The sequence below is a fragment of the Panthera leo genome, chromosome B4, assembly GCF_018350215.1.
Source record: "Panthera leo isolate Ple1 chromosome B4, P.leo_Ple1_pat1.1, whole genome shotgun sequence".
Lineage (NCBI taxonomy): Eukaryota > Metazoa > Chordata > Mammalia > Carnivora > Felidae > Panthera > Panthera leo.
In genome coordinates this window covers 81,310,755-81,327,185 of record NC_056685.1, presented here as the reverse complement: position 1 = coordinate 81,327,185, position 16,431 = coordinate 81,310,755, and the positions used below count along the sequence as shown (strand labels likewise).

Genomic DNA, 16,431 nt, shown 5'->3' with positions numbered 1-16,431 from the left:
ATTTTTCTTCTCTTGTATAATCTAGAGTAGAAAACACAAATAGAAGGATTAAAGAAAAGACGGTTACACAGATAGTGCTGAAATTTGTCTCTGCCAAGAAACAAATTTAATTTAATATAGAGGTCTTTAAGGCAACTTAATAAAAATAGATAAAATGTTTTAAAGTAAGGTTTTACTACATACGACACTCTGTTTTACATAGAATGATTTTTCTTAAAGTCCTTATTTCACAGATTGGAAACTGAATCTAAAAAGATTTTTAAAAATCTTGTCAAAATCATATACCTGAATGAGAAAACAGGGATTTTAACCTAGGTTTTCCTGAATGTTTGATAACTGGAATAGAAGTGCTACCTGTTGACTTTTTAAAAACACTTCCCTGAAGGGTTTTCTTCCCGTCGGGAAACTCCTTGTCCTTTTTCCAACCCCAATAAAAGTGACTTATTTCCTCATTTCTGTCACCTAATTCTCCGTATTATTACTTACTAGTATAATGTAGAAAAGATGATGTGTTGGGAGAAAGGTCACTCAAATGTGGATGCACCAAAATTTGAAAGTCATTGGAGTTCAATTTTTAACAATGTGACAAAATTCCTAAGTTTTCACTCCGGTTCACATTCTTTTGCAGCCTCCAACTCCTCATCTGAAGCCAGAGGTAATGAATTCTTTGACATGATATCCTCAGATTTTAGAGAGTACAGAGTGGAGAGAAGGCAGGATAGAAATTTAGTAGGTTGGATCCACATAGTCACAGACTAAAGAAACCGAACTGTATGAATACTAAAATTATCTTTTACAGAACTTTTTTCCTTCAGAGTTTCTTCTATTTAAATGTTGTTAGTATTATCTCTCTATATATGAATTCCGCTTTCTATTCCATATTATACTGTTTATATTTTTCCTTTTATCTACATGAGCATTCATCTACATGAGCATTTCCTTTTATCTACATGAGTTATAGAAGCTTTATTTTGTCACTGCCTTGGAGTAATCTATGAAACAGCACATAAAACCTCCTTATTTTCTTTTCCTAAATAATTAATCATAATAATAGTAATAATAACAATGCATTTTAAAGTGAAGCTAAATTTTCTTCAGTAAATCAAACCAATCTATTATCATATCCTGCATTGTGTTCATTGTCATTAAATAGTAAAGTATTCAATTCAGTGTCCTGAGAGAAGTTTTATAATAGAATATTTAGTTTCAAGATATAGGATTGTTGATTTTTGGTATATGATGCATCATAATACTGTGAAATTTCTTCCTTGTTTTTTCTTATGTGCCTGAGTTCTCTTTCCACTCACTTTACTGTTTAGCAAAAAATATTGCTGTTGATAATTTAAGGCAAATTCCAACTGAGATGGTTAGTGGTAATGCTACTAGGAAAGCATGTGAGATTCACAGGAAATGAACATTTCTTTTGCTATTTCTCAGGGACTGAAAAAAACAAGCTAAAGAGCACTTACAAGAGAAGCAAACATCACAATGACATATTTTGTAAACAAATGAATGGTGATTCAAGTGTACGATGGATATTTCAATCGTAAAAGTCATTGTTCTCAATGAATAATCCTCTATAATTAACAGCTATGTGTACAGTCTTTGATCTATAAATTATTTCTGTGATATATTTGGTAGAGTTATGAAAAATATACCCAAGGTTCCAAGACATCATTTCAAACTTTCCTTCCTAACTACTCATCCATGTTTGTTTTACCCAGCTACATGTAACTTTTGTCCGAAGCTTTGTATTCCCCTTTGTTCCTTTCTTTTCAATGGATGAATTTGGCTCTGTCATAGATATGTCATTGTTGAATCAAGTGTGTCATTCATTGAAAGTGGAAATTAACCTAGTCTATAAACAGCTACTTGTTATTGTGTTAAATAAATAGCTGGAAATTACTTTAAGGACACTACTGCCATTCTATATAAATTTTGGGAAAAAAACCCCACAATAGTATTCCTCAAATTGTCCAATTTAAAGAAACGACAATTTTTAAAGGCCTTTGAAAGATTAAGAGATTGTTTTTCTTTATTTTTGTAATATTTAGGAGATTAAATTCCACAATATAATTGGAAACTAATTTTATCATTATGCACTACCTGTGCTGAATTCTCTCTTCTTAAGTTAAAACTCCTTAAAGTTGTGACACATATATTCAAGGCAATTTGCACCCACAAGGTTAGTACAGTTTTCTAACTCTCTATCTTTCTCTCACTTGACACTGTTGGTGTTAGGTGTACATGTTGGGCTAATTTGTCAGAGAAGAGAACAAAATATTGGTTTAATGTGGTATCTTGAGTAACAGTTTGGTTTTGTAACAACCACTAGTTTTTTTTCCTGGAATGATTTTTTCCATTCCTGTGTTTGCTGACATCTAATGTCATGCAAAAGCTTCATCATTACTGAACGCAAAAAAATCTCATAAGAAGAACCTATTTAATGTTTTTCAGATTATAACTTTAGTAATGCCTCAGAATATTCCTCAAATTAATTCAGAATCCTATTTCCTGAGTCCTCTGGAAAAAAAAAAAAGAGCTTTCTTTTCTCCTAATTCTATAGAAAGGGAAAGTTTGAATCCCAAGTAAAATCAAAGCACCAACCAGTATGAATAGAATAATGAAGGAAAAATCCTTACGTTTTCATAGAGATGTTCTACTTATAACCTGAATGTCTTAGTTTGTTAGCTATTTATATATATTTGAGGATAATTTTTAACTTAAAAAAGGAAATGAATTCTTAAAAAATGTATGGCATCAGAACTTAATATTTATTTATAATGAACGGTATTACTGGGGCAACTTGTGGGCTTTGCATTCAAAGAGAAATGGATCAATAATGCAACTCAGTCACATTATAGTATTGTGACTTTGAACAAGTTACTTAACATGAGTTGTAGTTTCCTTAATTTTAATAAATGGCAATAGTATCTCACAGAATAATTGTGAAGCCCAATTTAAATGAAAAGTAAAATTATACAAAATATACAAAATTTTAATAAAATGTACTCCCAGACAGTGGTTACTATTATCTTTATTTTCCCCAAAATAAAATCAGTAACATATTTGGGGAATATTGCCCCATTGTAAAATACCAAAAACCATGTTAGAGTGCCCTCATTTAAGAGAAAATGAAAAGTTTTAGGCTCTTATCTCATTTACTCAATATGATAATCTTATGTTCCTTTGAAGAATCTGACAATGAAACAACTTAAGTAACATAAATAAGATCAGACACTTGTTCATGGTAGAATTGGAATTCCTAACTCTTTCTGCCTGAAACTGGAGCATGTACTACTTATTAAACCTGTATTCAATAAGGAAAATCAAATTCAGAGAATAATTTTCAGAAAATTAATAAAAGAATATATTATTATGACAAACAAGACATGTAACATCCTCATTGTTCATTATCCTTGATAAATACAGATGACATGACAGCCCCAAATTATTCTATGGATTCTGATGAAAACTTAAGTATTAATGAATTGATGCAAACCAAAGGAAATTTTTCATTGTCCTCACTTTACAATCTTACCTTTGTCATACAAATGCACCACATCAACTGGTCAAAATGATTTTTTTAAGAAAGCGTATTAACAACTATTTCAGTTTTAGATCAGGAGAGTCAGTAGTTTTAAAATCAATCTTTCTCAATATATTGGAATTACTTTATAGCTAATAATCTTACACATTTCCCATTGTAGCCATGGGAGCAAAATTAGTGAAGAGAAGCTAGGTTTGGAGTTACTTTGGGCCTTTCTGGACAAGGATTCTATATGGATTTTCACCTGCATAAGGCACATGTTTTATCATGTATGTCCATGTCTCCCAGCAAATACTCCAGGGAATCACATGTGCCAACAAAGGCCTAGAGGAAAATACACTAAGGATTATACAAATGTTATCAACATTTGTACCACTATTGGAATAGGAAACTTTTGAGATAATGCCCAAAGAGATAGGACGGGCATAAGAAATAAGCCAGAAGCATATGGAATATTTTGCATACTATCTAAATAAGAAAATGTACAATGTACAAAGCTTTTGGAGAGGTTTCCTGAATTTCCTAAATCGGAATTTCTCTGAAAAAATATGCTCCCACTACTTTTCTTGCTGGGTGAAATGCTGAGACAACTTAATCTTACGTGAAAACATTGCATTTTTATCATATACTAAAATGTCTTCATAAAAGTGGCTCTCCAAGTGAGTATGTATCAAATTTATTCAGAAATAATAATTTATTTTAATAATTAATAATTTAATTATTCAGAAATAATAATATAGAACAATAAAAATTATAGAGCACTAAAAAGAGTGGGATATAGTTCAGTGCTCACTGGGTTCCCATTGAAAGGCATGAAAAAAGTATGGATTTAAATATTCATTGAACTCTTCAACCTTTTCAAAAAATCACTTGAAGTTACTCTCCCATAATAGTAATTAATTCTTACTATTAAGAGTTCTTAATTCTTGAGAAGGATCTACTATCCAGAAGGTCTCTTTCCATTTGAAAGATGTGCAGTGTTTAACCCAGTAATTAATAGAAGCATAAAATCCAGGAACTTGGCACGATTTTACAATTCGGATTTCTTTCAGTCTCATTTTAGAAACGACAAAAAAAAAAGTCTGTTGACTCAAGCACTATTTCTTTCGTTGAACAAATATCTATCAAGGACCTGATATCTTTAAATAGTATTCAAGATTTTACCTAGTTACACTGCAGAGTGTCCTTTTTTTTGCCAAATAAATATTTATTTGAAGAAAATACTACTGTATGGACCACATCTTTGAAGTCTTGCTTCACTTGCTGGTTTCTCAGAGTATAAATGAAGGGGTGCAGCATGGGGGCAACAGAGGTATTGAGAATAGCTACTCCCTTGGTCAATGATGCCCTTTCTTTTGCAGAGGGATTATCATACATAAATATACAGCTTCCATAAGAGATGGAGATGACAATCATATGAGAGGAACATGTGGAGAAAGCCTTTTTTCTCTGACTGGCAGATGGGATTCTCAAAATAGTTCTGATAATATACATGTAAGATAAAATCACCAATACCAGAGTGAATAGCAAAGCAACCAACACAAAGTAAAAACCGATGACTTCTAGGAGCCATGTATCTGAACAAGACAGTCGTAAAAGGGGAAAATAGTCACATGCAAAGTGATCAATGACATTGGAAGCACAGTAATCCATCTGGAGCAGAAGCATGAGGGGTGGGAAAATGGTCAGGAACCCTCCCAGCCACGCACAGAGCACAAGCCAGGTGCAGAGTTTCCTGTTCATGATGGCGGTGTAATGCAGAGGCTTGCAGATGGCAACGTAGCGATCATAGGACATGGCAGTGAGAATGTAAAATTCTGTCACCCCCATGAAAATAAAGAAAAAGAGTTGGGCTGCACAATTGTTAAAGGAAATAGTTTTATCCCTGGTGATAATTGCTCCTAGAAATCTAGGAATACAGACAGTTGTAAATGAGATTTCTAAGAAAGAGAAGTTTCGGAGGAAGAAATACATTGGTGTCTGTAGATGAGGGTCCACCAAGGTTAGAGTGATGATAGTCAGGTTTCCAGCGACACTTAATATGTATGTGATAAATAAGAAGAGGAAAATCACAATCTGAAGGTCAGGATCATCAGAAAGGCCAAGCAGGACAAACTCTGTGATCACTGTGTGGTTCATTTCTCCTCTCTGTTTCTCCTTTTTCTTCTCTTAAAGATATTTAGGTGGCAAGAGTATTAAAGGGAGGAGATGAAAAGTATAATTCATGATGATCAATATCACCATCATTGATACAATTCTAAAATATATTCTATAATCCATGCATGATATTATTTTCAATTGAACTCTCTTGTTTGCATTTGGTTTTCATACACATTTGTGAGTTCTGCTTTATTTACTAGTTTTCTTATTTGAAATGGAGCAGGGGAAGTTTGGAAATCTTCATACAATAACTCACATCATTGAGAGATGATAAATGATATCAGTGCTCCTTGCTTTGTCCAATTTATGCAAATCATTACATTTTTGTTAAAAATTTTAAATATGAATTTTCTTTCCTTTCTGTTATGTATTTATTAGATATACCACCCCTTAAAAACGGAAATGAATGCTCTTAATTCCATCACAAGGTAAAAGTGCAATTTAGAAGACTAAAATAACAACCATTATACTTTTTATGATACAAGAAATGAATTAATGACTTTCTTAGCATAAGTTATTTAATTATTAATTTTTAGATGTTAATATTTTGGGAGATAGCTATCAAGGTAATAGGGAATGTTGTATACATATTATATAGTAGTATATTATGTATGTTTTCTATATGAGAGTAAATAGCCTATTATTTTATATAACAAATAGAGAACATATTCACTTACTTATTGGATAGTCTTGTAATTTCATCAAAATCATCAATGTTTGACATCTTCTGCTATATGCCAATAATGTATATATTGAACTTTTTTTTTTGAGCTTAAAGGGACATACAGTATTTATCTAGTTTTTATTTTACACGGAAGCACAAATCGGGAAAGTAACTAATTGCTTCAGATCTTAAAGCTCTGTCTCTGAGATTGTTACCCAGTGCATTTTCCATTTGAACATCCTTTTTCCTATATATTAGCTTTATGAAAAAATGTTTGATTCTTTTATAATTCTGCCCCACACTTATCTTTTACATGAGACCATTGATCTATAAGTATATTTCAGAAAAATATAGGAAAATGTCTTTTATTCATACTAACCCATTCAGTTAATTCTCAGCTGTGCTGGATATGCTATGCTGTAGATTTTGTTTCCCCAAATTATGACAGTTACCTACTTTAAATTTTAAACAAATTTGTGCTGTGAAGAGTAGAATGCACCTCATTGCTTTTCTGTCAGACTGTAGCAAAGTTCACTAAAATCAAATTTGATTTGCTTTGTCTCCATTTTATGATGGCTCAAAGGAAATACTTCAGGATATAAAAATGGAATGTCAGAAACCTTAAAACAATGTAGAAATAATATGACAATCCTCTTCAATAATGTTGATATAAAAACTTAAGAAAGCAATAATTAGAGAACTGAGTGGGATATAGCATCATATATGGTGATGCTAAGGACAGATTCTTAAGATTGGCTTCCCTCTAGTTTCACTTATAGCTCAAATTTTCCAAGTCTACTTGTTTTTGACCTCAAAAGAAGGTTTTATTCATTGATCTCCTGGGAACAAGGCCAAGTCCAGGTCAGATCTGTGCTATATGGGAGACCATGAGGGATTTCTGGAAGCCTTGCATTTCTCAGTAGCCTTTTAGCTCTTCTCTATGGTGAATCTCCCTTGAGCATGGTTATGTTCACCTTCGTATCCCACAGAGAACCTGAAATGTTGTCTTCTATAAAATAATTGCTTCCATTAATCACAATTACCTAACATTTTGTGAATAATAAAAACAGTTGTGAAACTGACTTTCTTACAAAAATAAAATTGAGAATCTAATTTATATTTAAGCTTCTGGAAATACAAAGTTTTTAACATATACCCTTTTTGTTATTGTTTATCCTTAGGATCTGTTAGTGGTGAGGCACTGAGAACTAAGGCCATTTCATAATTCTAAATTAAATAATAACTATTAAATGCACAGATTATGTTCACATTTTAATGTTAATTACATAGGTTAATTAATTTAATCCTGAGTACATATAGCAATATTTACTTATAATACCAATTTGCCCATCTTACTTTTCATCTTAGCCTTTACGTTTATTTATCACTTATCATACCTTTAATATTCTAATGAGAAATATCACCAAGTAGTAATGTTTTGTTTATTTGAAATTCTGGGTAGTGAATTATTGTTGATTATTTTCTTTATTGTTGTTTTTATGTTTCTCTAATATTTGGTAATAAAACTTTTTACATGTAAGCAGTTAATAAGGCATATTTCTATAATTGTATAAACATATAATACATATTATATAATAACTAGTTAAAATTAAATAAGTGTCATATATCTAAATAAAATAACAAGCCATATATTTAACATAAAAAATACGATAGTTTGTATAATCAGATAATGGTAGAGTTACCATTGCAGAAGTAAATCACAGCTGGAATGCATGTTTATTTGGGAATTAGTTACTGAAAGAGCGGAGTTAGAGTGTGGAAAAAAAATGGAAGAAAAAGGTAGGCATAACTCAAATTTATGAGTGTGTATTTAACCTAGTAATGGAGCACTCAGTAAAGAAGCCTTCTTGGCAGATGTGTCTCTGTATCATATAGAGTGATACCCTTGTTCATTTCATTTATTTTTTTCAGCTTTATTAAGGCACAGTTGACACATAACACTGTGTAAGTTTAAAGTGTACTATGTGTTGACTTTATACAGTTGTATATTGTGAAATGATTACTCTGGTGGAGTTACCTAACAGATCTATCACTTATATATTTACCATTTCTTTTTTGTGGTGAGAACATTTAAGGTTTACTCAGCAACTTTCAAGTATATAATATCTTATAGATCAATTTTGTTGTAATAATGAAATGATATTATGTTTTTATCCTAAAAGCCCAGCTAATAGGCAACAAGAAAATCTATTATTATTCATGGAGGGCAATGTGCAGTCATGCTTCACTTGATTGCAAGCTCATCTTCATGACTTCCTCTAGTTGCTAGTTAGATTTAGAGGCTTAATCCAGGTTTAGGTTTGGGTTCTTTATTTGCAAGAGTAATCTAGAGATGGTATTTAAACTTTAACAGGAAATACTTGTTCAATTGTCTTACTATTATTTTTTTATTCTTAGCAGCCATTGTTGATCAATATTTGGGCCCATTAATTCATTATGTACTGCAAGATGGTTCTGTTCTTAATCTGTCATTTTCTTTGCTCATTCATTGGTACAGTTTATACTGAAAAGCCCAGATGAATGCCTATTTTATTTCTATTGCATAGTCAGAGTTGGTTCTCTAGTATGTTTTTCAGCCAGTGAGAAAACTCTTCCTTTTGGGCAGTACACTTTTCCTCTTTGATTGCTTCCTTCCCATCTTGGATGACAAGTGTTCCCAGGCTCATGCTATACTTTCCTGTATGAGAACTGGACTGAGTCATTTCTCTAAAGAGTCCCTCCTCCATTGATTAGGAAATGGTAAATCAAGTTAAGAATCTGGACACTAGCTGTGATAATTACTATGAGTTCAATCATTCTTTCTAGGTATTTTCAGTGGACAGGACCAGCAAACACTTTTTTTTTCAAATAAAAGGTCTATGAATGCAGTTTATTTTTATTTTCTTTAATTTTTTAAAATGTTTATTTGTCCATTTTTGAGAGAGAGGGACAGAGAGCACTAGTTGGAGAGGGAAAGAGAGAAAGAGACACAGAATCTGAAGCAGGCTCCAGTCTCTGAGCTATCAGCACATGGGACTCAAACTCATGAACTGCGAGATTATGATCTGAGCTGAAGTTGGACACTTAACTGAGCCACACAGGCACATTTATTAGTGCAATATAAGTGTATCATTCAAATTTAGGACTACAATATTTTTAAGAACCCCCTTTTATCTTTTATAACTTTATATTTCCTTTATCTCATGATTAGAGCCCTGGCTATGAATAGCATTAGATAAAATTGTAATATCATGTTAATCTTCATTTGCAGTCCTCACATTGCACATACAGCATTATTAGAATAACAGTGACAGCCTACCATCCACAATATTATTCCTACCTAGGAACAACTTCAGATATTTTAAGCTATTCTTTTTGTCCCTGGATTAAATCCCACTTGGATATATGGTCCAATTACAGCATTTAAAATCTCTTGGAATAATTTGGCTTCATGTGGTTATCTCACCAACTAAAAATGCACTTAATTACATTTATTCCAGTTAAGTGTTAATGGCTTATGCTACTAAGATACACATTTTATTCCATTCCTTTTATCACAATTAATATTGACTTGCCTTCTAAGGATTCCTGAGACAGATTCACTGAGCCATTTGAAATTGAAATTAAAAAATAATACTGAACATTGGCTAAATAAGAAGACTAGAAAGCATCTTCAGGGCTTTTGTTCTTAAAATGTGTCGATATCCTGGCCTTCTGAAAAATGTACCATCAAGTAAATATGTAGTGACCTTCTGATAAACTAGTTAATGATATTCATGTTCAAGGTAAGAAAATGACTCTATTTAAAAACATACATGAGTTTCAAAGTCCCAAAGAACGTCCCTTTGACAGCCTGAGAGAGGACCTTTTGAATGGTTCCACTTCATTTCAGTTGTTTTAAATTAAAAAAAAAAAAAAAGACTTTCTGTTGTGCTGGGTGATGCATTATTTTTGAAAGTGTAGGTTTTTTCATCACCTTGTGTATCTATTCACTGATCTCTTCTTTAGAGTTAAAGCGCGTTGAAAGTCATTAGAAAAATATGTTCAGAGACTATCTCCAAAGTAATTTGCTTTATTGTATCTATTACCCTGTTTCTTTTTCTTTTATGGAATTGTTCAATAAAGTAGTTGCTCACATTCAACCTGATATGTTAGAGAAAGAAAAAGAATTTAATTCAGTGTAATGGGCAACATCCTGCTCAGCTTCATAATTACACTAAAATGCACTTCTGGCACTGCTCATTCACTCTTGACAAATTAATGAGAGTTCATGTGACACTTTCTCTGCCTGCATGAAACAAAATCTCCACAGTTGATCCGACTGAGTGGTTGGTAGAATTGTTTATTGGAATTTGCTTTTATTCTTCCTTATAATAATTTTTGATGACTGTTTCCCAAAATCAATTGAATATTTTATATTTCTTCATTTCAATAAAGTTAAGCTGACTCAGTTTTGTTGAAATTCATACAATTATAAATATAAACAGTTGGTTAAGTGAGTGACTCTTCATTCTGGCTCAGTTCATGCTCTCATGGTCGTGAGACAGCCCTGTGTCAGGTTGTTTGCTGAACACGGAGTCTGTTTGAAGATTCACTCCCCCTCTCTCTCTCTGCCCCTCCCCTGCTTGAGCGTGCGCGTGCACACACGCGCACGCGTGCACACACACACACACACACACACACACATAGTTTTATTTAAATCCAAGTTAGTTAACATATAGTGTAATAAAGATTTCAGGAATAGAATTTAGTGATTCATGACTTACATATAGCAGCCAGTGCCTATCCCAACAAGTTCCCTACTTAATGCCCATCACCCATTCAGCCCATCCCCCTACCAAACACTCCTCCAGCATTTAATAATATTTTCAGAAATAGTAACACACATATTCATAGGGGTTTATGCCTGAATATCAACTCATAACTTAATGCTCTGTAATTTATGTTGCATTTACTGGGATATATGAATAACTGCTTTATTTATTTTATTTTTCTTTTAGTTGGAATTAATTCCTAATTTTGGGAAGGATGTTCACTGAAGTTGTCATTTAGCAAAGTTATTATTTATTTCAGTAGTATTTAAGGACTTTTTAATTTATCTCATTTAGTTCTTATAACACAGTTGTTAGACTTTAAAAAAATTTTTTTAACTTTTTTTTTAAGTTTATTTATTTTTAAGAGAGAGACAGAGTATGAGCTGGGGAGGGGCAGAGAGAGAGAGGGGGACACAGAATCCGAAGCAGGCTCCAGGCTCTGAGCTGTCACCACAGAGCCCAACGCGGGGCTTGAACTCACAAACTGCAAGATCATGACCTGAGCTGAAGTCAGATGCTTAACCAACTGAGCCACTCAGGCGCCCTGGACTTTTTAAATCTTAATTCCCAAATCAAGAACTGGCTCAGAGCAATCATGTACCTTACATAAATCCACTCACCTAGAAAGTGTCAAATATAATGTGAAATTAAAGTCTGTTCTCCTAAACACAATACCACTGGCCTATATTTAGTTGGAAACACAAGATGGAGACATAGTGACTTCCTGTCTTTCACTAAGCATGAATACATTGTTATAATAGAAAATATATGCTTTCTTGTTTTTTATACTTTTTGGTATATACAGTTGCAAAGTATAACCCCACTACATTCCATTTAATTTGAGTAAAGATTGACCTAAGTAATGAACCAATGATTAGGTCTGAGAGACTTTCACTGCCTTCTAATATGCCTGACAACTCTGCTTTTCCTAAAGGTTCACAAACAGTCAGAATGGCTAGAATGGTAAAAGATAAGCAAATCTGATCATTGTCCTCTAGGAAAACCAGCATTTCTGATAGACTTCCCTTTGCCATTGAACAAGTATATTTTCTGTTATCAACATTTTGTTTTATCATTGCCATTTTTTCCCAGGAGGAATATACTTATTTAAGTGTAGACAGTAAGAAAGGACCAAATATACAAATGAGAAAAAAAAATCAGAGTGTGTTTTAACTCTTTGACATGGTTTCTACACAGACTTAACTGGTACAACTACTTACTATTGTATCTATTCTCTCTGCCACTGACTCAAGGGGAATAATTCAGTGAATCAAAATTGTCAGAACAGGAGTGTACATAAACTACTAACATATAAAACACTGACATGAAAAGAAATCCTGTGGGATAGTGTCCAATGAGAAATGAAAAGAAAAATCCCCAAACAAGCAAACAATCACACTAAGTGTGATTGTTTGCTTTCCTTGACATTGTTTTTCACACAGATTAGCAACCAAATGTCTTAATTTCTAATGTAGATCTCTACTGAATGCATCTCTACACCGTGCCATTTATTTTTAAACTGGTAATCTACCACATTGTGCTAAATCCATTCTTTGACTCCCATTATTTTTAATCTGCCTCCTGGAAGAATTTTTGGTATCATAATACCTCTTATACATAATACATAAGACTCTTTTTCCTGCTCACTGTATTGCTCACCAGTAATGGCGGTTGAAGTTTCCTGTTTTGATTGATTGGCATTTAAATGCCAAGTAGAGTATTAAGAGTTAGTACCTTCCCTGACTAGACTATAATAATATAATTAGAACTCAATAATAGTAATATAATTATGCACAAAGGAGATCATGTGTTAAAAGCACCAGTAAAATTGTGCTTGTGGTAAAATCAGTGCCAAATTTGCAGTTCCTCGAAGAGTTTCAAAGATGTGTAAAAGAGAGCAAACACAAGTTTTTCTTTGTTTTGTTGTTTTTATTTTCAAATTAGGCTATTATATTGGCTGTTATAGCTCAAGATCTTAGCCAAGTCACTCAAAACTTATAAGCATCAATTTACACATTGGTAAAGAGGGATAACTATGCCTAATTTGTTATATAGCTGTGAAGATTAATTATGATATGGTGTAGAACATACCTGGCTTATATGTGACACAGAATATATGCTCTGTATAGAAGAGGTATTGTTTATGAAATTCCTATCAAACTTTTATGTAGCATAAGAGGCAGTGGCTGCCTAAATATTTGTGTTACATTTTTTTTTAGAAACAATAATGCAGAAAATAAGAAGAGTTCATAAAATAACACATAACACATGACTTCAGCATATACAGAAAACAGTGTACACAGGACCTTCAGATAATTTGAAAGTAGTAAAATATACACCCAGTTTTATTAGCTGAATGGGAAGAATTGGACAGACACTACAGGTAGTATGAAAAAACAATGGTGCTGTAGATATTTATTTCGTGATTCATGTAACTTTTAAAAGGAAAAATATTTGTATATCAAGAGAAAGAGATATTTAAAATAAGTTGATTAAAACAGTGTTACTTCAAGTCATTAAAGTAGAAAACACTTTTTATTGAAATGTGGCTAACACACAATGTTATATTAGTTTCAGTTGTACAACATAACATTTCAATCAGTCTATACATTATGATGTGCTCACCACAGTGTAGCTGCCACCTACAGAGCTATTAAAATAGTGTTGACTATACTCCTTATGCCGTAACTTCTGTTTCTGTGACTTATTCCACAATTGACAGTCTGTACATTCCACTCTCCTTCGCACATTTTACCTATCCCTCAATCCTCTCCTTCTGGCAACCATCAGTTTGTTCTCTATTTATGGATCTGTTTCTGCTTTATTTGTTTGTTCGTTGCTTTATTTTGTTTTCGAGATTCCACATACAAGTTAAATCATATGGTATTTGCCTTTCTCTGTCTGATTTTTTACATTTAGCAAAATACCCTCTACGTCCATCCATGTTGTTGCAAAACATCCTTTTGTATGGCTGAGCAATATTCCATTGTGGATATATCACATCTTCTTTATCCTTCCATCTATCAATGTACACTTGCGTTGCCTCCATATCTTGGCTATTGTGAATAATGTGGCAAAAACCACAGGGATTTCGTATTTTTTTTTGGAATTAGTGTTTTTGATAAAACATTTTGATTAATAAGAATAGTCATTAAAATGAGTTATATTTCATAACTACTGGTTTTATATTCACAATCATAAATCACAATTATAAATCACTGGCATGGAACCTATGGATAGTTAAAATTTTTTTTAATGTTTATTTGTTTTTTGAGAGAGAGAGAAATAGAGCATGAGTGGCGGAGGGGAAGAGAGAGAGTGGGAGACACAGAATCCGAAGTGGGCTCCATGTTCTGAGCTGTCAGCACAAGCCCAGTGTGAGACTTGAACTCACAAGCTGTGAGATCATGACCTGAGCCGAAGTTGGATGCTTAACGAACTGAGCTACCCAGGCACCCTTACAGATAGTTTTAAAGGAAGACACAACCCATCCACATCTATGTTATGAACAATGCTTAACAAATGAGCTCAGCATTTCCTGTAGCTGTGACATAGATATAGGAAGATAGTACAAATTAGTTTAAAATTTCATTTTCCTTTATCAAATCTTTATGATAACATTCATTCATACTACCCCAAATTTGGATTTGCTTGTATGAAACATACCTTAAGGACCAAATATTTGAAGGTTTGTATATTTTCTGGCCCCTTAGGGTGTAAAGGGGTTCAGCCTGAGGGAAACAGAATTACTAAGAATAGCTACTGCCTTTGTCAATGATACTTTTTATTTTTGCAGATGAATTAGCATATATGAAAATAGAAATGGCATTCATGTAAGTAGAACAAGCAGAAAAAACTTTTTTCTCTGACTAGCAGATATGATATATATGTAGGACAAAATCACAAATGCCAAAGTGAATAGTAAAGTAATGAAAGCAAAGTGGAAACCAATTACTGCTAGGAGCTATGTATCTAAATAAGACAGTTGTAAAAGGGAAAGATAGCCACATGTAAAATGATCAGTGACAATGGAGACACAGTTACCCAGCTGGAGGAGAAGTATAAGGGGTGGGAAAATGATCAAAAACATACCTGGCCATGCACATAGCATAAACAGGGTACAGAGTTTCCTGCTCATAATGGTTGTATAATGAACGGGCTTGCAAATGACAGCATAGTAGCCAAAGGATATGGAAATTCAAATTGAAATTCAGTCACTCCCATGAACACAAAGAAAAATAGTTGGGCTGCACAGCTGTTATAGGAAATGATATTATCCCTGGTGATAATTGTCTCCAGATATCTAGGAATACATACAGTGTAAATGAGATTTCTAAGAGAGGTTCCAGCTAAGAAATATATAGGTATTTCTTTCTCTTTCATTTTTATTTCATTTAAAGATATGTGACAACATTGATGAATCTGGAAGACATTAGTTTAGATGAAATAAGTCAGTCACAAAAGAACAAAAAATGGATAAATCCACTTTTATGAGGATTAGTCTAACTCATAGAAATGGAGAATAGATGGTGGCTGCCTTGGGACAGGTTGGGGTGGGCAATGGGGAATTGATGATAGTTGCTATATGTGGGGAATAAGCTTAGGAATTCTCTGAGCCTGCACTGATGGGTTAGCAAGGCATAAAGAATTAGAAAGCCATAGGATGAACACACCCAAGTTTGGGTAAATAAGATTAGGTAAATGGAGCAAAGGCCCCCAGTTTAGGACAAAGATATGGGACAATAGCAGAAAGATGGTTTCACAGGAAGGAAGGAAGGACCAAATTAGGTAAACAGGCAAATAGGGCTATAGACCACAACAGTGCTGAGTTGCCCAGAGTGGACCTAATTAGCAAAAGAAAGCGCCTTGTTGAACCTGAGGTAGCATGCTCTGTCTTTCTTGTCCCCTAGGCCAGTTTAGGTAAATAGAGGTGGGTCCTCACGTTTGCTGTAAACAACCTTCCACCCAGCAGCAGAATCTTGTTTTGTATTTACCCAAATCCCTAACACCACATATCTCCAAAACCCCCTTTTCCCCATGCCCATGACTTAATGTTCATGGTTTCATTGTGTCTCTATGCACATCATTCACTCTTGTAAGCCTTCTGATCCTAATAAAAATGGAGCAAGGACCCTTACTCAGGGCTCTTGTCTCCTCCCGGGCATTAGCTTCTCTCACATTTTCAATCCTGTGTCCCACTCTCTTGCTAGACAAGAGAGAACTCCAGACCCAAAGTCTACGAC

At 33.5% G+C, this 16,431-nt stretch overlaps 1 protein-coding gene and 1 pseudogene across 1 annotated transcript; both read right to left on the bottom strand.

Moving 5' to 3' along the window:
* Positions 1–4,714: 4,714 nt before the first annotated feature.
* LOC122225403 (olfactory receptor 6C3-like) lies at positions 4,715–5,689 on the bottom strand. The gene has a single exon (XM_042948313.1). It carries the CDS (start codon positions 5,687–5,689, stop codon positions 4,715–4,717), a length of 975 nt encoding a protein of 324 aa, XP_042804247.1.
* A 9,208-nt stretch (positions 5,690–14,897) lies between these two features.
* On the bottom strand, positions 14,898–15,571 carry LOC122225402 (annotated as a pseudogene).
* Positions 15,572–16,431: the final 860 nt, after the last annotated feature.